General features: G+C 42.7%; 1 protein-coding gene across 1 annotated transcript in view; it reads left to right on the plus strand.

Moving 5' to 3' along the window:
- The window catches only part of LOC138472729 (pulmonary surfactant-associated protein A1-like), a 75,941-nt gene extending 52,520 nt beyond the window's left edge, over positions 1-23,421 (plus strand). Inside the window, exons 4-5 of the mRNA XM_069611048.1 lie at positions 21,067-21,144; positions 22,695-23,421. Coding sequence (XP_069467149.1) covers positions 21,067-21,144; positions 22,695-23,071 — 455 coding nt within the window. The 3' untranslated portion in view covers positions 23,072-23,421. The remainder of the gene's footprint in view (positions 1-21,066; positions 21,145-22,694) is intronic.
- The last annotated feature ends 595 nt before the right edge of the window (positions 23,422-24,016 follow it).

Consider the following 24,016-nt stretch of genomic DNA (forward strand, 5'->3'; position numbering starts at 1 on the left):
GTTTTTTTTCTGTAAAATCACCATTGCTTGATTCACTTGCTAACTGCTGGGGGTGCATTTTAGATACAAAACAATAGAGTTAAAAAAATTTTGATTCCCACATCTTTTGCTTGTGTTTCAGATCAAAGGTCAGATATTCTGCGCTTAGAAATCACTTGCTGGTATAAATGAACAGTGAAATAAATAAAATAAAATAAATAAAATTACAGACAGTTTGCCAGGGTGCAACTGAAATTTTGCACAATATTAGCAATAGGGTAAATATTTCCCTAGTGCTTAATTCAATGCATTTTTGTAATCGGGCAAAGGTTGCCCTTGTGCTAACACTGAAAGATTTTAGCAGCAGTGTAAAATGTGCTCTAGTGCAAAAAAAGCATAGAATATTTTCACTAGTAGAAATACAAAGCATATGCGAGTGTGCAATGTTTCTGTAATATTCTCTGGTGCGAAAAATGAGCATTAATTGGCACTGAGTGTGAGGAGAATCCATCTGGCAAGGGCATAGGCACCCTGTCTTTTTTGTGTGTATTAATTAATACATGGATGTGGGTAATTACATCTCAGAAAGGGTTACTTGCTAACCAGGTCCCACTTTCCCAAAACTCCATGCCAAAAGCATAGCGAAGACCTGTGCCCAGCTGCATCAGTAGCCTGATCTGCAGCACCTGCTCTCCAGTGGTACAGGGCAGATGCAAGGGTCACAGATGCCCCCCTGACAGCTGCAGTGTCAGGCAAAGTCACCATAGCAAAGGGGCTATGTTTAAGATATGCACCCCTGTTCCAAAAACTGCATAACTATGAGAATGCTGTGCAGTTGCCGGGTTCAACTGTAAATAAAAGTCACACCTGAATGTAGGTTATGGTGACTGGTATCTCTCATTTTTTTTCCAAGCCACATCAATGTGATACCACACGTGCATCAGCCCTGTGAGCCCATTTCACCTGTGGAAGGGTTATTTGTATTCCTCCAGACAGGATGGCCGTGCTGCTGCTAGCAAGACAGTCTTGGGGGTTGCCTCTCTTTGATACTTTGTGAGAACAGGTTACCCCCTCCCCAGAGAGACAGCCACTCCACAAAAATCTGTCCTCGGAACAGGAATCAAAGTGTTCACACATTCACAAAAGAAATAGCCTCACAGCATGGTGTTGCATACCAAAGGGGCCTTTGATTCGATTGAGAAGAGAATGGGGTCGGGTTAATATAGACAGAGGGAGCACCATACAGCCAGAGGAAGGCTTCGCCATTGTGTTTCTCTCTGCCTTTATATTTCCTTCCTGTTCCCTCCTGTATTTGGGTGTGATGTCCTCTTGTTCCAAGGATAGAGATTGCACCCTAATGCAGGTTTGCTTTTGCCCAATCACCTGTAGACATGTGCCTTTAAGAAAGGGGTCTCCAACCACTTCTTTGAATATTCTCTCGACTTCAAACCTTCAAGAAGATTTTGTTGGACCCTGTTGCGAAAGCAGTCATTTCTAAAGTCCTTCATTTGTGTGGTGAAGGCAGGAGATTCAAGGCAGCGGCAAGCTCCATCCCACATTTTGGTATTGATGGTTGTTAATACACTCTTGGCTTGGGTACTGCTTGTAAGCTTTTAGACCTTCTACCGCTTCCCCATGGGGTTTTTGGGCTTCCCACAATCTCATACTCTTATTTGCACAGTCACTTGGGTTCAACAGGTATAACTTTTGTTGGTTTCGTATAGTTTGGTATTCAAAATTAAGAGTTACTGCTGCTTTCACTCATACGTGAGTGAAACTGATGGCTGTGAACACAGGGACAGTGCTGGAGCGCTCTGGAGTGACTTGCAAGCTCCGCTCAGTGTTTGTAGGTCTTCTGTACTTGTGCCTCCTCACGGTCGAGCGGGCAGCCTCTTCTGGTCCTCCTCCACTCACTCCACTGTGAAATGGAGCTTCTTCTGCCACAGAGTAGGTCAGGTGCAACCCAGCCACCTGCAACATCTAAAGAGGGCACATTCCCTCTCTACTGCTGCTTCCCACTGCGCAAACTCTGTACCACAAATCATCATGCAAGCGACTCTTCCTTACACTTCCAGCTGCGCAATCTCTGCAACAGGAAGAGTTCAAGGCAAAGACTCTCTGAGGACCCACCACTGCTTCGGGCGTTTCGGTGGTCGCAGCGTCTTCTCTTGCTTCATGCTTTAATCTCAGCTGCAACCTCGGCCCACGCTGCTTATTCCTCTTCCGCCACTCTACTCCTTCTGATTCCTGTACCTGAGGGGGATTTTTAAGCCTCTCAGTCCTTTTCATGTGTACGTCATCTACACTAATTATTTGACTGCCCCCCACAGTAGTATTCCTCTGAATAACTCTTCCTCATCCCAGTACTGAGGGAATTATGGGACTTGAAGTCCCTGGCAACAAAGTTAGTTTTTTCTAATTCTTTCTGTTTTACTGATTTGCCTTCTATGTTCTACAACATTCATCGAAGGAATAACAGACAAATCAGTTACCAGTCTTGTTTGAAAAGAGGACTAAGGTTTTCTAGGATTTTGGCAATAATTATTCACAGTCGTCTTTCCATTTCCTCTGTTTGAGTTAGGGAAGCATTTAGCTCTATGGGCTTCAGAATGGGTTTTATTCACTTTGATACCACAGTAGGTTTGGCTAATTGTATCCAGATTTAGGGGTTCAACAGGTGGAACTGTTAGATTATTGTGGCAACAAGTGATGATGTAGTTTGGAAGTTGTAATAGCTCTTCCTTAAAGGAAGGTGAATACTGTGTCTCAGCCCACTGAATCTTCTCATCTGTCTGATCCTTTTCTCCTCCCAGGTGATCCTCAGGCAGAGCACCATCCACAAGGTCAGCATCAGGAAGTGTCTGCCTTTCCGTGGTCACCTGGGACGAGACTTTAGGCAGGAATTTGGTGAGGGATCCATAGGATTCATCACAGGTCCCACCAATCCCAGGCCTCAGTCAGGTCAAAAACTTCTGCAGGGTCAACAGTTTCCATTAGGTCCAGGGTGAGCCACAGAGGAGAGGACCTAACCAATAGAGAGCTCTTCCTTGAGGAAAAGAAGTTGGATTTGGAGGTAAGGAACCTGGGGGATGCTGCTGCTCTACAGAGACAGAAACAGAGAGCCGCCATTGCTCTAGACGAGCAAATTCAGCAGACTGTGTTTCTCTAAAAGACCACAACAGAAGCACTTTTTGCTACTGTGCAAGATGGAGCTAGATCACCATAGGGAAGAGAGGGGGGCTTACAATGGGGAGGGAGTACCTCTAGTGGTGGCACCCAAGGGGAACCTAGGAGCCACAACCCTAAGGACTTAGTCCCTCCATATGAAATAGGGAAAGACATGATTGACTGGTTTGAGGGACTGGAGCTCGCCTTCTGCATGAAGGATGTGGAAGAAGAGTTGTGGGGTGCAGACATTATGCGCTTCCTACCGATAGCTAAACCTGACATTAATATTCAGTTGGCTCCTGAGGAGAGGCCTATTTATAGGAAAATGGAGGCCACCATCCTCAGAAAGTACTGAGAGACCCCTGAGCAGTACCTTAGGAGCTTCAGAGAGAGCACCAAGAAAGGAGCTCAAAGATGAATGACGTTTGCGCATTAATCTCTGAAGTATCTCAATGGATGGGTTTCAGGTAACAAAGTTGAGGGAATTTTCAGTCTGATTGCTGTGAGAATACCCTTAGGAATGTGAGATAGACTAACACCAGCATTTAGTGGAAAAGAGTATCACAGAATTAAGGGAACTTGTAAAGGCTGCAAACTGGTATACAAGGACGTGAGTCTGGATAAAAGGCTCAGGCATCCAGATGTGAAGTCAATTGCTTAAAGTAAACACAGGGAGGGTAGGAGCACAGGCTCTCCTCCCCGTGCCAAGAAAGGGTGTAAAAAGCACATAGGGAAATCCATGACCCCTAGGTTGTCAGCTCCCACAGAATGAAGGAACAAGGGATCTCCTAGCACTGCGGACTCCCCCCCACGGCCCCAAGAGACTACTTTCTATGTGGGGACATGACCCATAGGAGAGAAGATACAGTTTGCAGGCCTTAGTTAGTTATTCCCTCATGGAAGAGGAGGCAATAGTCAACATGGACTTCATAGAAGATGAATACCACCTAGACCAGGCGCTGGCCGAATGTTTCCTAATATCACCATGTGGGAAAGGCACTGGGTCTCCAACAGAGGTTCCGTTTCCCACCAACACAATAATTTATCTAGACCAAATGTTCATAAATGGGGACAGAGCCCCAGCCTTTTGGGATACTGCTGGGAGTATCACCTCTATCTGACAATGGTGGAAGACCAGATTCTTCCTGGTCCTCCCTTGTAAGTCTGGGTATTTTATGGACTCGCCAGATGCCAACTGGCTATTGCAGAGTTTAGCTGGAGGGGTGAAATATCTCAGCTCTTTCTCGCTGTCAGGGATGCAATTCCATTAGACTGCCTGCTAGGGAACGACACGCCTGATGCCTAAATAATTGCAGTGATCACAAGATCTAGGGCCAAGAAACAGCACAGTTAGCAACCCTTGTGGCCATGTTTCCAGGGGTGCTACCAGCTGAAGATGTTGAAAGGACAGTGCCGCCTGTGCTGCCCAGTCCCGATCCTGAGTCCACAGAGAGGCCTGCTCTTACCAGAGATGACCTGGAGGCCACTGAGGTGCCTACTGTGATGGCACCAGATTCAGTGACTCCAGGGTTTCCTACAGGCAAAGAACCACAACCTGGCATGGAGGACACAGGAGTCTCAGACCTAAAGGGCCTACTTGAGGTAAGTGAGTTATCCTTCGCTGGAAACCCCGGCCAGGCTGACCTTTGGCATGTGTAGTGTGGCTGCCCAACACTGGCAGATCTACATAAATATGCAGTGAAACAGGCTCAGGGGGGAAACCACTGGGGTTTTCAAGATGTACTGAGAGAATGGTCTCCTGTTCAGTGAGCTAAAGAGTCCCTGTGGTAGCGACCAACTGGAGGTTGGTGGTGCCCCATTGTCACAGGAGGTTCCGACTGCACTTGGCTAATGACATTCCTTTGACAGGTCACTTAGGAGTGACCAAGACAGCTGGCAGGTTGTCCACCCATTTTTACGGACCCCAGATGGGTATAAACATAAAGGAGTTTGTAAGGTCCTGTCAGACTTGTCAATCATCCTGTAAGACTAGCAGGGTAACAAAGGCCTCATTAATTCCATTACCAGTGGTTGAGTTGCCTTTTGAAAGAACAGGCATGGACATTTTGGGTCCTTTGGATCCTCAGACTTCCTCAGGGAACCTTTACATCTTGGTTGTGCTAGACAATGCCCACGGTACTCTGAGGTTGTACCCTTGAGATGCATCAATGCCACAGTGGTGGCAAAGGCTATGATAGGAATATTCTCTCATGTAGGATTCCACTAAGAAGTCATTTCTGACAGGGGGTCCAACTTCATATTCTTATCTATGAAGGCTATGTCAGATGAATGGGGAGTTACTTACAATTTCTCCACCACCTGTCACCAACAGTCTAATGGTCTTGTTGAGCAGTTGAACAAGACCCTGAAACCCATGAAAGGTGACTTGGAAGAGCACCTGAAAAGGAAACAGAATATTCTCCTGGCATGCCTTCTGCTTTCCTACAGGGAAGTGCCACAGAGCGGTGCAGGGTTCAGTCCTTTGAGCTTCTGTTTGGTCATTCTGTTAGGGGTCCACTAAACCTGGTGCGGGAAGGCTGGGAGGGAAATCCCCAAACTCTTTCCCACGACATAGACGATTATGTACTTGGCCTCAGCTCTAAGATGACCAAGAACAGAGCACACAGAATCCAAAGGCCATCCAGGAGCTCCTGAACTACTGACATGACCACAAGGCCATAGTGACAGAGTTTTCTCCAGGACAGATGGTCTGGATTATGGAGCCTGTCAAACTCAGCGCCCTTCATGAGAAGTGGACTGAGCCCTATGTGGTGCTTGAAAAGATCTGTGTAGTTAACTACCTCATTGACATAATAATCCCAAGGCAAACACTCAGGGTCTTTCATGTCAACCAACTGAAGCCTCACTATATTCGGGATGGCTTAGTGATGGCTTTCATGATCGACAATGAGAGTGAGAAGGTGACAAAGCCCCTCCCAGACTTTTTGCATGCAGAGTCCACCAATGAGTCTCTGGACGGAGTGAGCATTTTCCCAGACATAATAGAACATCAATTGCATGACTGCCAGGAACTGCTGGGCCAGTACAAGAGTCTGTTCTCACTGACTCCCGAACAAATTGCTTGGTGAATCAATGATATTGACACTGGAGACAGTAAGCCGGTGAAGAACTGAATTCACAGGATGTCTGATAAGGTAAAGGACACCATCAAAGAGGAGGTCTCCAGGATGATGGGCTTGGTGTCAATTGAGCCTTCCCACAGCCTATGGGCTAACCCTGAAGTACTAGTCTCTAAAATGCTCATGAGTGGGAAAACTGAAGTGCGCTTTTGCATGGATTATAGGGGTATCACTTCTGTCACCCCCCCATGCCTAGAACAGACAAGCTCTTTGACAGATTAGGCGCTGTCAAGTTTATGAGTACCTTTGACCTCATGGCAGGATGACAAAGCAAAGTAGAGGTCAACATTCACTGCACCAGAAGGGCACTACCAGTTTAGAGTGATGCCTTTTGATAAAAGAGTGCCCCTGCCACCTTTCAGAGGTTGGTGAATCAGGTCCTATCTAGGTTAGAGGACTTCAGCATTGTCTGTCGAGATGACATTGCTGTTTTCAGCCATATCTGGGAAGACCATCTATCCCACCAGAAACAAGTGATCATTTTCCATCCAAACAGACAATCGACCTCTGAGGTGGCTTATTGCAATTCAGGGAGAGAACTCTAAGTTTTTCATTTGGCCATAGCCCTGCAGGTAGTGGACATGGACATACAACAGAAATCTGGATTGTAGCACTCTAATGCAGGTGGCCTCAGCAGATAATTTCACCTTCAGAATGAGCCAGGCCATTAGAAGGGCAAGTCTCAAACGTTTTGGCTGGGGGGCATGTAAGGAATTACCATCTGGCAAGGGTGTTGATTTTTATTAACTAAGAAAGTCATCCGGGTCAATCGATCTCAGAAAGGGTGACCTGCTAACCACGTCTCCCTTCCCAAAGCTCCATGCCAAACGCATAGTGTGGACCTGTTCCCAGCTGCATCAGTAGTCTAATCTGCAGTGCCTTCTCTGCAGTGGCACAGAGTAGGTTTAGGGGTCACAGGTGCCCTCTTGACAGTTACAGTCACAGCTATAGTCAATATATAGAAGGGGCTGCATTTAAGATATTCACCCCTGATACAAAAAATACATAATAATAATAACTATGGGAATGTTGTCCTGGTGGCATATTCAACTGTAAATATAAGCCTTACCTGAGGTTATGATTTGGTGACCAGCATCTCTCATAATTATCTGAGCCACATCAATTTGATATTGCACATGTGTCAGCCCTGTGAGCCCAGTTCATCTGTGCAAGGGTTATGTGTATTCCTGCAAAAAGGCTGTCCTTGATGCTTCTAGCACAAATGAAGCCTTGGGGGTTGCCTCTCTTTGTTCTTTCGTGAGAGTAGGTCACACCCTCTTCAGACAGGAAGTCACTCCACAGGCAGCCGTCCTTGGAACAGAAATGAAAGGGTACACCTTTTCACAAAAGGAGTAGCCTCACACCATGGTGCTGAATACCAAATGGGCATTTGATTCTTTTGAGAATGAAAGGGCTGGGTTAGTGTAGACAGAGAAATCTCCTTACACCTGGAGGAAGGATCCACCATCTGGTTTCTCTCTGCCTGTATCTTGCCTTCCGGTCCCCTTCACTTCCTGTAGCACAAAACACATTGGGTGTGATGTCAAAAGGCAAAGTCCATTTGTTCTAAAGAGAGGGATCAACCACTTAAGGTAGGCTTGTTATTGTCCAATCACATTTAGGCTCTCCCACCATGTCTTTGAATTATCTGTGGACTTTTTACCTTCAAGAAGATTGTGTTGGACCCTGTTGGGAGAGAGGTCCTTTCCAAAGTCCTCCAGTAGTGAGGTGAAGGAAGGTGTTTCAAGACAGAGGCAAGCTCTGTTCCCTGACCATCTGCATGGTCCATTGTAGGTGAACCTGCTTTAGGATCAAGACCCACATCTCTGCCAGCCACACTGCTGCCCAGGACATCCCCATCATGAAGGACCCCTGAAGGGGTGTGACAGCCTCCCCTGTGTTTGAGAGATGGAGAAAAGCACCCACCTTGTCCTTGAGGCCATGTAGTGGGACTCACAGTTCCTGAGAGTCAAGACAGCCAGAATGCCTGCAATGTCTCTGTCAATATGCTTCAAGGCATGATTTGAGTGCATTCTACCCAGTTTGAACCAACAGGACCCTCTTGATCTGCCTTTGGCACTCTACAATATTTAAACTGCAGTTCCGCTCATTCGAACCAGTTCACTGCCTCACCATGGCATCTGTAGCACATCATTGCCTCAGCTCTGACAGAGAAGTACTGCTGCACTTGCATTGCTCGAACCACCTTCGGAACCTGCAACCTCTTCATCGCCGACGATCAAAGTCACCCTGGTGTTCTTGCCAAACTGCATACTTCGAAACCCACATCGTATCAGCTCACTTGCTCATCTCGTCATCAGCTCATCTGCCATTTGACCATTGAATCGAACCTAATGACACCCATAATCTGCATCACTCTGGCCTGCTTCGAACATCAACATTCTTCCAGTCCAACCCCATGTTGACATCTGCTCACCTCTGGACCACTGTGACTGCCACATTTTGGACTGAATTGAACCCTCCAACCGCACTGAGAGGCCTGGTTTTCCATTGGCGAACTGCTAAAACACTTCAAAAGGTATTATTGCCTGATATGCCCCCTTTTACATTTTTGGCCCTAGAGACTGGCTAGGTCACATTAGTCCCTTTTTGTAACTCTGGAACTGATCCTTGTTTGAACATTGTGGTTTTTATTGCTGTTTTTCCCCCTTTCTCATTACACAGAGAGCTGCATTTTACCATTTATTTATTTATTTTTACATTTATAAAGCACACAAAGCGGTGTTCTGGCATTGTGGCACTGTTACAAGCAGTGCTTACTTAGTTACAGAAACACAGAAGGAACAACAGCATGGCAAGACAGCCTGTCTGTGGTTCGTGGTTACAGTAAACCTAATGCCAGACAGGTGGTAGTTAATCGTGACAATGTTACAATGTGAGAGGCGCTCTGCAGTTCAGTGGTTACAGGGGAACTGGAAAAAAGAATTACACCTTCCTGGACCAGATATCTGGGTGAACCTGCAGGACCTGGTGAGGACTAGTTAAAGAGTCTTGTTTTGAGTGCTTTGCGGAAGGCCAGGTGGGAAGTCTCGTTCCTTAGACTAATAGGGAGGGCATTCCATTGTTTTGGGGCTAAGAATGGGAAGCTGAAGCCTCCTGCTTTGGCCCTTTTGAAGATTGGATATTCTGTGTTCTTTATACAGGGGTGGGTGTTTGTAGTGTTTTCTATTCAATTATTACTTCATATGCCGTGTTTAATTAAAGTATATATATTAGATTTCCTTTATATTCATTTGCCCTTTGTATATAAACCTGAGAAGATCTTACTTGAAACACAGATTTAGTGAATTGAACATATGTGATACTTTGTCCGCCATTAAGGCGTGTAGAAGTAATAACAATGTATCTCTTGCTCTCGCTGTGGCAAATTTCCCATATCCTATGCGTAGGAAGAAAGTGATAGACAATCACATTTAATTTTCTGCCAGCTTGTAGATGTGTAAGGGAACTGGAAATGAAAGTTGTTGGGCAAGGCACTATAACATTACTATTGTTGTATATAGATTGAATTGCTAATCATATTGATTATTAGTAACAGGTAATGCTAGATGAGTGCTGATAAAATGTTGAGATTAACGATCTAATCTCCAGGAGAGGTTTTGTGGAGACTTTTTTATTTATCAATTGTATGATACAGCTGTTCCATCGAAGCACGGGAACTATATTATTGTCTTATGTGACAGCTATTTGCTAAGAAATGTATTTTTAAGCATGTGATAACTATTTTGTATGTATACATGTTTTGTTTTTGCAGCTTTTATGGCCTCCCACTGAAATAAAGTATTTTTGAATATATATATTTGTATAGAACCTTGATTGGACATTCCTTTATTTTGGACTGTTATACTTCAGTGTTGGGTTTACCACTGAATCCCATTCACACCCCTCTTGGAGTATAGACTTCCCTCGGCCCAGGTTACCACAAAAGGCAAAGGAGGTATGTCTCCTAACTCTGCCTGTTTTACCTTTGTGACTGTGATAGGTCTTGATTTGTAAAAGTGTGAGGGCTAAAGCAGGTGTTTTAGCCTCTGCTGGTCCTTGTACTCCTGCAAGGCAAAAGTCAAGTATTCACACTGAGTTGCAGATGATTGTACACCTTTATGAACTGCAGAGTACTTGCCTGTTATCATATTAAGCTGTGAGGCACATTGCACATGCGGTTAGCCAGTTAGCAGGTACTTCACAGTGCTTTGTAAACGCTTAGTGAGGAATGATCCTGATCGCATTGGAAATCTGTCTGAAGGGGTTAAGAAGGAAAAGACTGAAGAAGGGCACATTTTTACAGGCCAGCCAAAAGGTGAACACACCAGAAAATGAGGTCTGTAGTATGCGCTTTAGACGAAAATAAATGTTTTTATGTTCCCACGATTCACAGAACAAAACAGCTTGTGAAAGCAAAATGCCCCAGGTCAAAGTGAACTCTCACATTCTTCTCCAAGATAAGGGTAGTTGCCTTTTCACGAGTATTGCCAGAAAGATAACCAGGAAATGCTGGTAGAAACTTGATTTTTCTTGTACTTCACGTTCCATCATCTAACTGAATGTTTTTTTTTTCAAATGTAATACAAACAAATCCATCCATTCAAATATAAGAGGCCAATGCAGGATTTCTGTGGACGACATTGGAAAGATGCATCTTCAGGGTTGTGTATGCATGTGTGAAGAGGTTTTGCTACGCGCTGCTCAATCAAAACCTCAAGTGTCATAGCTTCACCCTGGGAAGGGATTTCTGTGCTCACTGCCATTGTCCTCGTGTACACAGTTTCATATCAAAATGGATGACCTGTTTAATAACTCAATATGAACATGTGACTGCCTTCCTTTTGGGGAGGGACTAATGCAGGATATCATCAAGTGTTCATCGCGTTTTCATAGAGGACGGCACTCGCCACCAGCTGGTTTCTTGGCGATTATAGCAGAAGGGAGGGCAAAGTGGCACAAACGAGACAGGTTTTGGGGGCCTTGCGATAGGCAAGCTGTTCCAGAAAAAATCAAATCCATGAAAGCAGGTCGTTCCACATGCCGAGAGCAAGGACGGGAAAAAGCGCTCAATGAAGAATCTGACCTGCAAAAGTAAGGAACAAAGAGAAGATTATACGATGAGGAACAGGTGCATACCTTGGTGGGCTCTGCCCCAAGAGTGGACGTGTCGAGATCTGGAAACATCAAGATCTCGTTCAGATATCAGCCGGAACGCACCCCCTAATCCAGATTATTTATTGGTGAGTGCAGGTCAGCAGTGCTTCTGTACCCTGAGAAGGGTTGTAAGGTTGTGCTTTCGCATCCTCTATTGGCAATGGAATGTACATGACTGTTACCCTGCCTAAATCATGGACGAGACATGTATGACGTGCAGACTACTGTGGGTGGTACATGTTTTCAGGTTGGAGGGGGGCGTGGATCAGAAAGAATATTGTTTTTCCAGTTCACAACACAAGATCACAGATCAAGGTCGACAGCAAGACTTTTCAGTGGCTTGTCGCGTTTCCAGGTCATGTGCGAGTGTTGAGTTCCATAGGGATTCATTAGCTCAGTGTAGTTGTTATGCTAACAGTAGATGTTTCTGGTGGCTGATATAATCGCTTAGTAGCTTCTCAAAACCATTGAAACCCGCTTTAGAGTGACCTTGTTTCTCATCAAGTTGATTGCACTTTCCTCTAAAAGGGATGCGTGAAGTCACATGTTATTCTAAGGCGGTGTTAGAGGATGTGATGGTTGCTCCACAACAAGACTGACAGATAAACTGCCATGTAGGAAAGCACTAGTTGGATTGGACATACTAGAGATAAAACCAAGTATGTTTGAGTATTACACAATCATCATTTTTGATATGGAGCAGGGCTTTGGGAAGAGAGTTGCTGCCCCTTGGAATATGTGGAGAGCTCAGGTTCTGCTGCTCGGATTGCACTCCAGGGCCCTCCATTTAGGAACTAGCCAGCTTTTATATGACAGGATGGTATGCAGTGCTAAAATTGCGGCAAAAATGTTGCCTTTACTAAAAATCGCTGTAAAAATGCTGTTGGGTTGTGGGGGTGTCCCCCGCATCCTTTACATGGATTGCGGCGGCAAAACCACAACCTTTTTGCTGCAATATTTTGTGTCCATGGCCATTTTTGCTGCAATTTTAACACATGGAACTGCCAGGACTTTCAATGAAATATACAGCCCTGGAATTCCATACACACCACACCAAAAGATAGAGAAGGGCAATTTTCGTAAACTCCTGAATTGTTAATAAGTGGCTGTCCCCCGTACCCCACCTCCGAACCTCCAGAAGCAGGAGACACCCGGGCTGCCCCCCAAAGACCATCCCTACCAAACAAGGGATTTGGGGGACACCACCGAAACCCCTGCTTCCCATGTTTGGTAGTGATTATGCTATTTGATTGTTTAGAAACGATCAAATGGTACTGGGCAAATTCGGCAAGATGTACCATACAATCAATTCTAAACTATCAAATTGGGTACTTTCAGTGAAAGTATAGGCACTTATTGCAAATGCCTCCTCCAATTGTGGCTTGTCGATGCATTCAAACTTTTTCCGAAACTCTGGAATCTCAGATTACGGTTAAACCTTTGGTGGCAAGCTAAGCACAACTAGACCTAGGATGGCTAATTACTTGATTTTTAACTTACAGACAAGATTGTATGGTGACTAATGACTGACCCATTTGGATTGCTTGATTAAAGTAGGGAAAGGGTGCAATCTGAGCTTGTGGTGTGTTTTTCCAAGGGCTTTGCATGGGCTGTTTGCACCGCAAACTTTCTTGAATAATGCAGCAAGGATGACCCTGGGTCTCAATTTATCTGACCATGTCTCCCCACCCTGAAGGTGCTAAACGTGCTTCTCATACAAAATATAATTGAACTAAAGACTCTCATCCTAGTCTGCAAGGCAGGTAATGGAAACAGCCCAAAATATACAAGTTTTAAAAAACAGACCCATCGAGCTGTGCATAAACAGGGGGCTCTTCATCTTCAGAAGATGACTCCTTACTCTCCAGTCCGCATGCTTCAGTCAGCAAACTCAGGCCTTTTTGCTGTACCTAGGTTCAAAAAGAAATCTGAAGGTGGTACTGCATTCTCAGTTGCCGCTGCTCTCCTCTGGAATGCCCTCCCCATGAGGGTAATAATGGATCACGCTCTATTTCGAAAATCTTTGAAGACCTTTCTCTTTCCCAAGTAGTCCTTTTCCTTTTAAAAATCCCCTCTGTTGCTTCTACTCTTTAGCGCCAGGATACCTACGGGTCACAGTTGCGCTCTACAATAATCATTAACATAACATAACAAAAGCGCACTCCCCAAGATATACATTTTATGCCACAGATGCAAGATTATGCTCCGTCACGTACAAAAGACAAAGATGGAGGAATGGCCATATCTGTCCAAAGCTTTACTCTCTTGAACAAGATGAGAGCAATATTCAGAAATGAGAACTCCAAATCATTCAGGACCCTGTTCAAAGCTGAAACTTTCTACCAGTCCCGGGCCTTCTCACTTCAGGACCACTCCATCATCATCTGAGGACTGTAAGGTACCAAAGCTTGGTTTAACAGCACAAACTCCTAGACCGCTTTGAGTGTAAATACTTTGCACCATGGTGATTCTTTTGCCATGAACACCTATTGTGATTGGTTTTCTCTGGTCCATTATCAACTCCCCACACCTTCAACTCGGGTTCCTTCCATTCTCCATCACAATCCCTTTTCCTCGCCTCTCCAGCACCCTGAAGTGACTTTTCTTTTGCATATGCTCACATGAACAAATTACCAATAAAATAAAATAAACAAATTAAAAGGTTTCACATAAATTTAATTGCCCTGCCAAATTATCTGTCCCGTTTTGTCTCTACTGTTATGTAGCAGTTTGTTTGTTATGTTTCGACCAGACTGATTGGTGAAACATGCAAACCAATCATGTAATAGGACAATGGCATAAGGTCAACGAATGTGATACATGCATAGTATAGTGTGGGTGTTCCACCAAGCAGTGGAAAAGGTGGAAATGGAAGAATACCATAGATGTCAATTGTTCCACTACACAGGATGTTGAGGAGAATAGGCTTAGTGTACCTCTGACATTGAGTGCTGATGAATGTATAAGTGCAACTGGAATTTGTGCAATGGTATTGTACAACCAAATACAGTTCTAACTACATATATGTTGGACAAAGTCAGGATGAGGCTGTTGAACCAGGGGTCGTCACCCCATCAAGCATCTGGCATCTATGAACACTCCTCATTGATCAGACAGAAGTACAGAAAATAAGACGCCTGGGAGTTTCTCAGCAGTCTTTATTGGCTGTAGTTATAAGACACGCTCTGGACACACTCAAAGACATTTTGCCTGTCCCCTGCTTTTATAGTCTGGTGTACACCAAGTCCTCATTAGCATAGCTGGCATCCAAAATGTTCTCTGATGCACAAAACTAATAAGCTTATTTTAGATTTGGCTAGACACGACCATGACAGTTGACAACTTCTGCCAAGAAAATCTCCATCACATCAGTGTTCACTCTTTAACTGATTTTTTGAGATCCTGCCAAGTTAGTTAGTGCCTTATACTGTTGAAGAAATAGATACACTTTATTATATGGTGCCATATAATACAGATTGCCTCTCAGAATGGTCTGCATGACACACATTGTGCTTTCTTCATTAAGAACATAGATAAATGTATCTAAGTTCCTCTTGCTTTATCTAGCTTCATCAATAATCGTGTCTGCTTTTCCTGCCAAGTTCCAATTTTAACCTCACAAACCTGATTACATCACTATGAGATGCTGCCAAAGACTATCTCTACTGTATCAGCCTCTTTTTCTTGTCTGAAATCTCTTGGCATGAGTCATCGTTTTTCACATCAGGCTTAGGACTGGATACCATTTTGTACTTGAGTTATCCATTTTGAAATATATTTTTGTCTGACACTGCATTAATTCTCCAGGGAGCTATTATTTATTTATTTAAGCATCTCTCACTTTGTATCCCTTATTCATAATATATCTTTATACATTCATGATATGTATGGTATATTTAAAGAACCCTTCATTTCCTTGGTCACCCTAACCCAAATATGCACAGTTTTATTTATTCATTTATTTATTTATTTATTTGTATTCCGTTCTAAAAAGAACTTTTACAAATGTATACACAAATACACATTTCATACAATCAATTATCAAAACATTTCAACATACCAAATACACGATCAAACATTTAATTAAAACATAAATAAAACACATTCATTAAGATTTAGATTTAGGTTGATGTCGATCCACATAATTGATACTAAATTAATACTCAACCCAAAAGGATTTTAAATTCAATCAATAAAGAGGGTGTAACACACCAGTGCAAATTAGCTACATTATAAAGGACCACGGTCTTAGCATCTACAACAAGATAAAAGTAGACCAACTAAAAAGAGTATATTGTCCACAATACCTATCATTGACCATTGCCAAATGTGTTCCTTATATAGCACCACACATTATAAAGTGCTATGTGCCACCTTTCACATTCGGAATTTAGACAGCAAACCCAAAACTCTATGGATTTAATCGAGTTATACTCATGGGTAAATTCGCCTAGCAGTGTCATATAAATATGTCCCATTTTAGGGCATTCTGTCATCACATGCTGCACAGTCTCGATGTGTTCCAAATTTTCACATATTCTGCAATACCTATCTTCTCTGTGAATCTTCCATTGACCACCTCGTACAGATCTAGTTTGTAATTGATTAGTGCGAAGAAGCATTCTAAATCTTCGCACTTCGGGGTCTGGGCAGCGAAGAAGGTAGAGTTGAGGCTTCATAAATCTGTTATTTATCATGGAGACCGAAGGGATTGGAGGTGGTCATCATTTTTAACCCAATCCCACTTATTCAGTCATCAGCTTAAGGCACATTTAAGCTTTGTGAATTAATGGCTGCAATGGAAGTTGGGTTCCCAGTTTAGGTCCTGACATAATTTGAAATCAACTACATCAACCCACATTCTTTTGTCAGGCCATGGGTTAGACAATAGTTAGAGCCCAACCAGTTCAATATCAGACAGATAGGTGATGTTTTCAGTTTCAAAAAGAACTTGCCTCTCTGTTTTATAGCCATAGATTTCAGGGATAGTAAGCCTAGTTCTAGGAAGATGTACTGTATAGAGGTCAAGGGGGAAGTTGCAAAACACATCTCCAGAAAAACCCTTCGAGCACATTGAGCCATTCAAGATTTGGCATTTCAAGGGCATCTAAGCCCTATAAAATGGCTGGATGAACCATTGGCGGTAGAGAACCAGTATACCACCAAGGGAGAAGCCTGCATGGTGATATACAAATTGCCGTACCAAGAGTGATATATATTTAGCTTTTAACTTTCTACAAGAGACCAATTCATGGTAGCCTCTAGATTCAGACATTTCAACTTCAAGATATTTATAGCAGTGAGTGTATGCAATATGACCTACAGTCGAAATGAATAGCAATTCTTTTGTACGTCGGGCAGAAACTAGTATAGATTTAGTTTATTTCAGGTTACTAGATAGTCCATGTTCTTCAGCGTAACATGAAAGGGCAGATAGCATAGATCTCATCCCACTAAATATCTGGTCACATAACACTAAGGCGCTGGTGTATAAAATTGCAGCGACAATACATTTACCAATCTTAAGGGGACAGTTAGCATATGAAACCAGACTAGTTGGAAGGTCAGAGATATAAAGGTTAAATAGGAGGGCAGCCAACAAGCATCCCTGCTTACCCCTCTGGCAACGGTTATATCTTGAGACAGTAACCTGTTGTTGCCAAGCCTGATCTGAGATGTAGTGCCCAAATGAAGAGCCATCAAAATCTCGAGTATCCATTCTGGGCAACCAAGGGTCTTATGTTTCCTCCCAAGGAGCGAATGATTCACTTAACGAACACAGCTTGAACATCAATAAAAGAAATATAAACCAATGGATTTAGTTTGGTCTTTGCTCTAGTCATTACTGCGCCTAACATGCGTATGTTATGGGTAGTGCTGGATGGTTTTCTAAAACCTGTTTGATATTCATTCAAGATGCTATATTCCGAGACCCATGCTTGTAGATGATCTAGCAAGAAACCAATAAAAACCTTGCCCGTTGTGTCCAAAATGGCCAACAGGTGGTAATTTTCAGGTAGAAGACGATCACCAGCTTTGAATATAGGGACGTAGATAGCTTTTTTCCAGGAATCTGGAATACGTCTTTCCCAATAGATTTTGTAAAAAATATCATATAATATAATAGTCCAAATGTCCTTATTTCCGTTCAGAGTAGATGTAGAGAGGCCATTGGGCCCAGGGGCTCGAGACTTATTTAATTTAGTTACATCACTTCCCATAACATCAAATTCAAAGGTCATTGCTCATTCAACGCTACACAGAGAGGCAGGTAAGTCAACAGAGTCGACACAAGACATATTAGTTTCAATATAAGAGTGCCAGACTTTCTCAGAGATTGGGTTGATAATATTTTGAGTAGAGGGCCTGGTCAAGAATGTGCCCCACTATTTTGGTGTTCTTATTGCTGGGGGCTAAAATCATCTTTTGCCAATTGGTTGTCAAACGCAGTTCTTTCTTGCGAGTTAGCCAATTTTTATAACGATTTTACAATTTTTGTCGCTCCTCAAATAGCAAAAAGCCTCTACTGCCTTCATTTTTCAACTTTTGAAGGGCAATTCTCAATGACCTCTTTTCCCTCTGTATTTCAACATCAAATGGGCGAACATGATTCTTGGTAAACAGGGCCTGTGTTTTTGCACTGCTTTTAAAATTATCACGCGCAGGTCTGCTCAACTAACATTCAATTTCATTGCCAGTTTGCAAACTCAAGCAGTTATTATACACAAATACAAGTGTCCGGCCTATCTTGCTGACATTACATTCAGACCATATAGCCAGGTTTCCTGCCTGATTAGGTACAAAGTCACAGGTGGCATATTGATGGTAACACAAAATAGTACATTCTGTACACAAACGTAAGGTTGCATGGTCACTAAATAAATTCTTTGTGAAATTTAGGTTCTTAGAGATATTAATTAATTGGGGGTTTCCGCATAGGTAATCAAGATTGGCCTCTGAATGGCCACATTTCCAAGTAAATTGGCCAGGTATATCACCAGAAATACGGCCATTCAGAATAACCAGATTACAGAGTTCCAGGAAGCTAAACCATTGAGTAATTTTTGGATTGACAACATTCTGGGACAATACACAATCCTGTCTAATCTCAGAGTAAAATTCCTCAATAGAATGCTCACCACATCTGGCATTCAAATCACCTCCCAATAGTACCCAAGGATGTCATTTTGGGGCTGCCAGGGGTCGCACCTGCAGCCCCTGAGGTTTCCCTGGCTACCCCTGTGGTCTCCCTTGCTTCCCCTAAAAAAAGAAGCTCCTGGGTTGTGGCCATCTCCGTGTGGCACTTTGCTTCTGGAGTGGCTGGCTTTCTTGTTCAGGCCTCTTAAAAAAAAAAACAGGAGGTTCCACAAGTGTAACACTTTTAGCAGTGATCCTAAAAACGAAAAAATAGGAATGGCAAATCATTTGTCTTTCTGGAATTCTATATGAGAATTGACAGACTAGTTGAAGGTTTATTTGAGGTACACTTCAGTGGGTGAGTCACTAATTTAGTCTGTTCTTAAACATCTCAAATTCACAATTCAGACAAAAACTTTCAAAAAGCATTTCGAGTACAATAAGAATCCATTTCGGACTATGTATTCTGCTTTCTGCAAGTTGCAGTTATAGCGTGTTTTTTTGCGGCCATTGTCTCTGTTACGATCATCACAACACATTCCATCTTGGTGTCTTCGGTCACTTGACAAAATCCCTGTGCCTAAAAGCTTGTGTACAGTGTTTGACCATGGCACATAAAGTGGCCCTTGATTTCTTTTTGCTACAATTAATGCTTTGTTGTAATGTGTATATTTTTCCTATCCCCATGCCATGCTGTTCAAGATGTTTGTTTTCATGTCTGAGGTGACAAGTGCCCAGAGTACAGAATGCCGTGTGAGTGCGCTTCTTCCCATGGCCTACTATATATTCTTTAATACACAGTTATGAAGCCTCCCAATGGTATGTATTTTGCTAACCACGGAAGCCTGAAAAGTACATCCAGGCAAGCTCGACATGGAGCCAAATTTGCACCAGAACTGCAGATTAACTGGCCCGCTGTTAAATCTCAGTTACCAGTTTAATGGTATCCACTACAGAGTGCAATTTGCTTTCTGACTTTGAGAACATTCAGACATGTAATTGCTCATTTTACTATAGCTGGTTTGATAGCTATGGCCGGTAACATAGCTCATTGGGTTGATCGCTCGCTGCCGCGATGTGTGTGTGATCTGCAGATTGCAGGTTTCGAATCCCGGCAAGTCAAACTCAGCCTTTCATCCTTCTGAGGTTTATAAATGAGTACCAACACAGGTTGGGTGATATTGTAAGCCTATTTGTTCAATATAAAGTGCTTGTTATCATTTGGCTTTGGACACCCGCTTGCATTCACAGTAATTTGGTAATATGGGCATATACACACCAATATTAGCGATACATATGTGATCCATTCTTGTATGAAATGTATATCATTTTACAGTGATATTGTAACTATATTTTTCATAGTGTACTTAGCAACAATGCTATGTGATGCCACTTCCTGTTTTGTCAAGGGGTGAAAGGTCCTGTTCCATCGCTTCCTGTGATGTCATTTCGGGGTGGGGTCAAATGGCATCACTTCCTGTGATGTCATCAGAGATCAAGGATCGTGTGATGTCACGTCTGCTACCCAAGGCATTTTGGTGAAATGACGCCCTTGATAGTACCATGTCCAAGTCAGTATTTTTATGCAAACCTGATAGGATTGAGTCGATAGATACCTGAATAATAATAATAATAATAATAATAATAATAATAATAATAATAAATAATAAAAATAATATCGATCATAAGAACACCAGGCGTATCATATACATTTATGATAAGCAATCGCTGGTTGCAGAGGCCAACATTAATGATCACCTCAACAGCCAGCACGTTCTCATTTGCTTCATCGTGCTGCACCAAAGAGGAATCATATTCATGTCTGACCCCTATCATGCGGCCACCAAATGGACGCCCCCTTTGACCGTTCATTATAAACGACATATCCATCCATTAGGAATTGTTCCTTCAACCAGGTTTCCCGTAACATGAAGACAGAAGCATTACTCAATATGCTAAAGGACTGAGTTTTGTTAATAAAGTTTGCATGACCTTGGGTGTGTTGACACTGCTTGGTCAATTTACCCATGATTATAACTCAATTAAATCTATAGAGTTTTGGGTTTACTGTCTAAATTCCAAATGTGAAAGGTGGCACATTGCACTTTATAAAGTTTGGTGCTATATTAGGAACAAATTTGGCTATGGTCATTGATAGGTATTGTGGACAATATACTCTTTTTAGTTGGTCTACTTGTATCTTGTTGTAGATGCGAAGACCTTGGTCCTTTATAATGTAGCTAATTTGCACTGGTGTGCTACTCCCTATAATTGATTGAATTTAAAATCATTTTTGGGTTGAGTATTAAAATGTGCAGTGTCATGTGCACGTTTTACCCTAAATTAAGGCACTATAATTCTGATTTCTGCAAAAATAGAACCATTTGATCTGCCTATCATGTTATCGATACTCAGTTGAGAGGGAGCGGTTGGCACCCCCTATACACTGGTGATATTACATATGTATGTATGTGTTTTCTTGTAGGTATACCCGCTTCTCAAGATAAGCAATTACAGGAAACAATCACTGATTTAAAGAAACGAATTGGAAGACTTGAAGGAGGTAATGTTGCCTTTATATCATGTTTTTCTCTTGGTCTTTCACTCATAAATATTTTCAGTTTTCAATGTATCCATTTAGCTATGTGTCGCAACCAAGGAAGATGGATCCCACATATTCAGGGGACGAACTGGTTGCTGTTATTGTTTCCAGCTTGCTTTGACTGTCTCATTAACCTTGAAACCTCAAGTTTCTATGAGCTATATACATGCAATTACTTCATGAGGCCCCTTATCTCGCGGACTGACCAAATTGACGTCTGACACCCAGAAAAGGACCTCTACTATCCCTACTGTTCATTAATCATATTCTGCCGCAAACCTGGTTTTAAAAGACGTTTTTTGCCATGCCAGAAAAAAATAATGCAGGGAAGTATGGCTGGCCTTTGTATGCAAATCCGTCATGTGCATTACAGGAAACACACATAGGTCTACATCACATGGCAGGGTAAAGCTTACACATTCATTCATTCATTCTTTTGTTTGCTCACTAGCTCACTCACTCAGGTACCCTTGTGGGCTTTTTTAAAACTATAATTGTATTTAGGTTGTCAGATGTGAATAACATACCAAAGCTCTCAATCTTCCAATAGAGTTCCAAATGTGAGCCAGTATATGTACCAAGAAATGTGGGAGCTACTCTATTGCGAAGGAGCATGGCCGAATATCTTGTTTTATCGGATGGTTCCCACTCAGGAGGGTCGACAACCATGTTTTAGCTCATTGTACCTTTCAAGAGGAGACATAACAATTTGCATGTCAGCCTGGTCTTTGGCTGTGTTTATTCTCAGTAGAGGGGCTCCCACAATGTTTCAGTATTTATAGTGAATATCAGATGGACAATCAATATCTTGCAAGGAGAGACACTTTTTACATTTGTTGACAGAATGTCTACAAGTGAGGCATTCGCAATGTTTTCTAAAAATACAAAATAAAAGGGAGGAGATCTGAAAAGGGATCTAAAATATAGTTCAGTACATAATAAGTAAATAGGTAATCAGATCCCAAAGCCGTAGAAAATTCAGAAAAAAATGTACGTATGGTACAATTGTTCGCATTTCGGTGGTACGAAGATTTTGTACAACCGAAAATGTCGAACAATTGTACCATACGTTCCCATTATAGCAAACAAGGGAAGCAGGATTTGCGGGGGTATCCCCCGCCCCCTGGTTCGCTATAATGGGATCGGTGGTGGCGTGGATGTCCCCCGCAGCCTGTAAATAAAGCTAGGAAAAATAACTGAGCCTGCGGCGCCAGTTCCCGTCCACGTAAGTGAAGGAAGGGAACTGGTGTTGCAGGGAGACAAGGGAGTCGGCGACACACAACGAAGTATGCCACCAAAGGATAAGTAGTGGGGAGCGGGCAAGGGGATGTTTGAAAAATATTGCACGATAATACCACAGAGCACTTTTCGAATTCGACATTTTCGAATTTGTAATTTTGCGCTGCTGTATAACCACGTATATCCATCAGATTCATGATTGCCACTATAAAGTACTAAATTGGATGACAGTCATTAACCACATGAACCTTTTTCCCCCTCTTTCTGAGCAGCCTTAACTTTGGGAGGAATCATTCAACATATCGGTGAAAAAGTGATTGCCACCAATGGCAAAGAAGTGGACTTCGACACTACGAAGAAATCATGCGAGCGCGTTGGAGGGAGAGTTGTTACGCCGATGAACCCATCGGAAAACAGTGCCGTTTTGGCAATTGTGACTAAATACAATAGATACACGTACCTTGGGATGATTGAGGGTCAGACAACAGGGGAATTTCATTACTTGGATGACTCCCCTCTCAATTACACAAACTGGAGGCGCAGTGAGCCGAATGGGAAAGGGGCGGAAAAGTGTGTTGAGATGTACACTGATGGGATGTGGAATGATAAAACCTGCAACCAATATCGCTTGACTATTTGTGAGTTTTAAAGATGTGCAGTCATGTGGTTGTTGAATCTTTCATTAAAGCAGCCGTGGTGGCAATGTATTCAATAAAAATGAAATCCCAGTGATACAATACTTTAATCAAAATGAGCTTGCCTTCAGTTGTTTGATAAATAGTGTAGGAATTTAACCTACTAGCCTCTTATATGGAAGTCTCAATGCATGTCATTCACGTTGTTGCTCTTCTTTCCTTTCTGGCCACCAAAATTATAGCACCCAGAGAAAATGTGTGTTATCTCATTAGGATTTTATCATATTTTCAAAATGCAAACCTAAACTGTTATTAGATAATGAATAATGATAACCTGATTAAATAAAAGCGTGGTACTTTAAAACGCGATTTTTTCCAAATATTATTCAACATGCATTTTCCAAGTATGAAAAAGTATGCGGACCTTTCGATCCAGTACCCGGTGGCATCACCATTGAGGAACTCATGCTTCCTGTAACCTTTGCCCTGTCACTCGCGTACGTTTGGAGGAATTTGGGGCTTACAAAAATGCTTCTCAGCAGCTACCTTTAAGGGCATCTGTCCATGGACAGCTCACTTCAGATCATGCCCCCCCATCTTGATTGGTATGGGCCTACACATTAAAAATACCATTTAAAATGCAAATGTTTTTCTTCTGCTGCAGTTCCTTTACAAATCTTGCATGTGTGTGTGTTCATTGTATGTGCTGTATGACCTATTTTCGTTCAGTTTCCAATCATGGATGGGTGGCATGAAATTCTCCTCTATGATCCTCTGATACATTGCAAAATGCGTGGACATGTGAATGACGGCAAGCCACCCAAGTACTTGGGCAGCAAAGCTACCCCCAAACCATCATTCTCACAACGCATTGCTCGGCAGTTGTGGCGAGCTTCTTCCGGCTGAAGGCAGCGTTTTGTTTCACCAAACAAAATATTTCTCATTGAGCCAAAAAAGTG

This window comes from Ambystoma mexicanum, chromosome 8 (genome assembly GCF_040938575.1).
Source record: "Ambystoma mexicanum isolate Mex_15411 chromosome 8, UKY_AmexF1_1, whole genome shotgun sequence".
NCBI classification, from domain to species: domain Eukaryota; kingdom Metazoa; phylum Chordata; class Amphibia; order Caudata; family Ambystomatidae; genus Ambystoma; species Ambystoma mexicanum.